The sequence below is a fragment of the Herpailurus yagouaroundi genome, unplaced genomic scaffold, assembly GCF_014898765.1.
Source record: "Herpailurus yagouaroundi ecotype Mexico unplaced genomic scaffold, PumYag 77, whole genome shotgun sequence".
Classification (NCBI taxonomy): Eukaryota; Metazoa; Chordata; class Mammalia; order Carnivora; family Felidae; genus Herpailurus; species Herpailurus yagouaroundi.
The window spans coordinates 34,270,278-34,275,147 of NW_024412388.1; the positions used below are offsets into that span (position 1 = coordinate 34,270,278).

At 50.3% G+C, this 4,870-nt stretch overlaps 1 protein-coding gene and 1 long non-coding RNA gene across 23 annotated transcripts in view; one reads left to right on the forward strand and one right to left on the reverse strand.

The window, feature by feature from the left end:
- The window catches only part of PTPRF (protein tyrosine phosphatase receptor type F), an 83,953-nt gene that overhangs the window by 17,197 nt on the left and 61,886 nt on the right, over positions 1-4,870 (forward strand). For all 21 annotated transcript variants that reach the window (XM_040469917.1, XM_040469924.1, XM_040469918.1 and 18 more), the window contains 2 exons: positions 2,260-2,405; positions 2,573-2,714. In XM_040469917.1, coding sequence (XP_040325851.1) covers positions 2,260-2,405; positions 2,573-2,714 — 288 coding nt within the window. The remainder of the gene's footprint in view (positions 1-2,259; positions 2,406-2,572; positions 2,715-4,870) is intronic.
- The window catches only part of LOC121026993 (uncharacterized), a 5,739-nt gene continuing 1,468 nt past the window's right edge, over positions 600-4,870 (reverse strand). Inside the window, exons 2-4 of one of the 2 annotated variants that reach the window (XR_005788523.1) lie at positions 1,659-1,882; positions 1,199-1,353; positions 600-828 (exon numbers count right to left, since the gene is read on the reverse strand). This is a non-coding gene — a long non-coding RNA (uncharacterized LOC121026993). Of the gene's footprint in view, positions 829-1,198; positions 1,354-1,658; positions 2,230-4,870 lie in introns of those variants that run through there. The other variant, XR_005788522.1, reaches the window with a different exon arrangement.

Genomic DNA, 4,870 nt, shown 5'->3' on the forward strand with positions numbered 1-4,870 from the left:
CGTGCACGAGCAAGCAGGGGAGGGGCAGAGAGAGAGGGAGAGAGTCCCAAGCAAGTGCTGCGCTGAGCGTAGAGCTCAACATGAGGCTCGAGTCACGAACCTGTGAGATCATGACCTGAGCCAAAACCAAGAGTCAGACGCCTGACTGACTGAACCACACAGGTGCCCCCACATCATTGTTTTAAGACTTCAAGTGAGAGCAGCAGCTGCCTCCCACGCAGGACCCACCAACCGTCATGCCTGTGCACGCCCTCGACAGCCCTCATCACATTCTGTCCACACAGACCCGTGGGCCCTGGCACCATTTTGCAGATGAGAAAACAGAGGCTCAGAGATGATGAGTGACTTGCGTAAAAATTACATAAAACTTGGGGCGCCTGGGTGGCACAGTCGGTTAAGCGTCCGACTTCAGCCAGGTCACGATCTCGCGGTCTGTGAGTTCGAGCCCCGCGTCAGGCTCTGGGCTGATCGCTCAGAGCCTGGAGCCTGTTTCCGATTCTGTGTCTCCCTCTCTCTCTGCCCCTTCCCCGTTCATGCTCTGTCTCTCTCTGTCCCAAAAATAAATAAACGTTGAAAAAAAAAATTAAAAAAAAAAAAATTACATAAAACTTGCAGAGGCTGCCGGGCCCCTGGGTGCTGGATAAAGTGGTTCCCTTCCTGCTCGCTGCAAGGCTAAGCCCTCTTACACTGTAACTGCTGACCCCGCTGGTCCCCGGACCCTCCCCTCCTGCGGGACTGCACCCATCGCTGTCCACTGGATCCTGGGTCGGCACGCTCTCCCTGTCTGCTTCCTCCTTCCCAGCAGCATTTAAACATTGTCTTTCACGTCTTAGGAAATCAAAAAAGAAACCAAGATGTAAGCCTCCCTGGACCCCTTACCCCCTGTAGGTGCCATCCTTTCTGTGGCTGCTCATCACAACCCGTCTCCTTTAAATGGTCACTGCACTCTTCTCTCCACTTTCTCACCATCCCCGCTCACCCCTCCACCTTCTTTGGTCCGGCTTCCCCCAGCACACCACTGACCCTGGTCTTCATAAAGCCCCACTATTCTGCACCAGGTGTTTGGGAGTCAGACAGGCTTAAATTCAAGCCTCAGAAATGCCACTCGTTGCCTGTGTGACCTTGGACAAGTGACTTCACCTTTCTGGGCCTGTAAACTGGGGATAACAACGAGGAAGGACTAAATGAGATAAAGTACCTGGTGCAGAGTGGGTGCTTAGCGATGGATGGTCATCACTGCACACACGTGTTTCTGTGCCAGAGATCAGGTCAGGCCTGGGCTCATTGGTACTGAGCAGGTGGTCTGAAAGGTCATTTCTCACGGTATTAGCCTTTCTGGAGCTGTTCATTGGCCTGATTAATAGGAAATGGATCCTCTGTCAGGATTAACGAGGCGTTGCTACATCTTAATGAAAAGCAGGTTTCTCTGGTCTTGTGACCCCCGCCAGGGGGTGGGATTCATAGGGACAGGTGCTCCAGGTCAGCCCTGGTGTGTGTACCAAGGTGATATGGGCATGACAGTACAGTGTCTGAGCCCCCTTCTTCCTTCCCCTCCCCCACCTCCCAGTGGACACGCCGGGGAGATGTACAGGCTATCAGAAGGCAATAGCCAAGTCAGTGGGGGTGGGGGTGGGGCAGATTTACAGGAAAGCATTCACCTGGGAAGACGTCCAGAGACACTTAAAGAGGTGGAATGTCTAGGCCTTTCAGGACTGCTGGTATGTGGGGGCTGAGAGAGGAGGAATCACGGTTTCTGGCTTGAGCCTTGGGGTAGATGGAGGTACCATCCCCCAGATGGAGAGCAGTGCGGGAGGGACCAGTCTGAGAGGTGCTGGGGCTCTTCCAGGCAGCACTCAGCATGCCTTTGTCCTCTTGCTTGGAACTTATGGGGGATGGGAGACAGAGAGTAGTATAGTGGTTAAAGCATGGACTCCAGACACAGGACTCTTGGGTTCAAATCTCAGCTCTGCCACTAACCAGCTGTGTCATGTTAGACAAATCCCTTAACCTCTCTGTGCCTTGATTTTCTTCTCTATAAGCGGATGTGATTATAGCACCCACCTCATATACTGCAGTTCTTTTGAGTAGTGCCTGGCACATAGTAAGCACTGTGTAAGGGTTAGGTGTCACTATTCATATTTTCTTTATAGATCTTGCTACACACACACACACAACCCCCCCCCATGTCTGCCACCTGCGGAGTGTTGGTGATGTCGGTGGTGACTGTGTCATGGTGACTTGGTGTCTCCATCTCTCCAGGCAAACCTGTCTTCATTAAAGTCCCTGAGGACCAGACTGGGCTGTCGGGAGGAGTGGCTTCCTTTGTGTGCCAAGCCACAGGGGAGCCCAAGCCACGCATCACATGGATGAAGAAGGGGAAGAAAGTCAGCTCCCAGCGCTTTGAGGTAAGACCTTGGGTAGGAAGGGGCTGGCAGAGTTCAGGGTCTGCCTATCCTATTCTGGGGTCTGGTCCTACATCCCCTCTCCTTGGTCTTCCTCCTCAGGGGCCTTTTGGAGGTGGGAGGATGTCTGATCCTGAGCAGACTGTGACCCTGTGTCTGTCCTCTGGCAGGTGATTGAGTTTGATGATGGGGCAGGGTCCGTGCTGCGGATCCAGCCATTGCGGGCGCAACGAGATGAAGCCATCTACGAGTGCACGGCCACCAACAGTCTGGGAGAGATCAACACTAGTGCCAAGCTCTCGGTGCTCGAAGGTACGTGCTGGAGAGGAACGTGGCATGGTGGGTGGGTAGAATGACGTGTGGGAAGAGCCAGTCAGCCAGCCCCGTCCCTGCCATGGGCGGGTGTGTGTTTGGCAGAAAGGAAAACTGGCCATCTTGGCATCAGCAAAGGTCAGAAGTGGACAGGGATGGTCATTGGATCTGGCCTGGATTGTTTGGCTTGCGCCGAGGCCAGCTGTGTCTTTATATCCTGTTGAGCCATGGCATTGCTCTGGTAGGGTTTGGGTCTGAGGTCTGATTTGAAGTGTGGGGCTGCAATTATGTATCATTTGGGTTACTTGGCTTGTAGCGGTGGATCTGATTGTCCTGTGGGGCAGTGGGCTTCAGAGAGGTGTGTTCCCTTATGAACCAGGGCCCTAGGCTGGAGGCTAGGACTCTGTGGGTGGATTTTAGTGTCTTCTCACCTGATGGTTACTGCATTCATTCACAAATACTCCCTAATGCTGCTGTAAAGTCCAGGGGGCATCTGACCAGGGCCCTGCCCTTGATATAGTTTCCAGTAAGTCCCTTGGGGGCAGCCAGGTGGGTAGGAGAGCACAGAGGAGGGGGAGCTGTTATCTAAGCTGAGTCCTAAGGATAAGTAGGAGCTGGGGTAGGGGGCTAGGCAGAAATAACAGCATCTGCATATACCAAGGCCCAGAGGGAGGAGAGAAGGGAATTTTCATGGAACTCTGAGTAGTTCAGTTTGGTCTGGGGGATGGGTGGAGCTCGAGGGCACAGAGAGAAGCCGGGGGAGAAACCATTCAGCATGGACCTGGGGAGGTTAGAGGGCAGATCACACAGGCCCAGGCTAAGAATTGAACACTTTCCTAGGGATGTAAGAAGCCACGGGCTAGGGAGTGACAGATCAGTCCCCAGCCACAATGGATTCATCAGTCTGAATATGTCTGTGTGTATTTTCAAAATAGAGCCTTGATTGTTGCCTTTTTTGAAAAAAATTACAGTAACAATACCTGTTGGCTGTTGAAAATTTGATAAATATGAAATAGCACGTAGGAAAAAGTAAAATCAGATGTTATTTTGCCTCTTCCAGTAACATTTGGTTTTTTCCTTGCCCATTTTCTGTGCAGGCATTATATATACAGTTGACCCTTGAATAGTGCAGGGGTTAGTTTGCCAACCCTCCCCACCACTGCCAAGCAGTTGAAAATCTGCATATTGCTTTTGACGTTTCCAAAACTTAGCTACTAATAGTCTATGGTCTACTGGAAGCCTTGCCAATAACATAAAAGTCAATTAACACATCTCTTATATATGTACTATATACTGTATTCTAGGATAAAACAAGATGGAGAAAAGAAAATCTCATTAAGAAAATCATGAGAGCAGCTCCTGGGTGGCTCAGTGGGTTAAGCATCTGACTCTTGGTTTCGGCGTGGCTCAGGTCATGATCCCATGGTTTGTGGGATCGAGCCCTGCATTGGGCTCTGCGCTGGCAGTGCAGAGCCTTCTTGGGATTCTGTCTCCCTCTCTCTCTCTCCCTCTCCCCCACTCACACTGTCTCTGTCTTTCTCAAAATAAATAAATAAACTTAAAAATTTTTTTTAAATAAAAAAAGAAAAATGAGAGAGGGGTGCCTGGCTGGTTCAGTCAGTAGAGCATGCAACTCTTGACCTCAGGGTTGTGAGTTTAAGCCCAACATGGGGTGTAGTGATTACTAAAAAAATAAACTTAAAAGAAAATGAGAGAAAATACATTTAAATATAGTCCTGTACCATATTGAAAAAAGTCCACGTATAAGTGCACCAGTGCAGTTCAAACCGTATTGTGGGAGGGTCAATTGTATAAGAAAAGTGGGATCGTGCCCTGCCCAATGATTTGTGGACTGCTTTTTTTTCCCCCAAGATTTTATTAAAAAAAAAATTTCTGAGGGGTGCCTGGGTGTCTCAGTCGGTTGAGTGCCCAACTTCAGCTCAGGTCAGGATCTCACAGCTCGTGAGTTCGAGCCCCATGTCGGGCTCTGTGCTGACAGCTGGGAGCCTGGAGCCTGCTTCAGATTCTGTGTCTCCCTCTATCTCTGCCCCTAACCCACTCGTGTTCTGTCTCTGTCTCTCTCAAAAAATAGATAAACATTAAAAAAAATTTTTTTTTTCCCAACGTTTATTTATTTTTGGGACAGAGAGAGACAG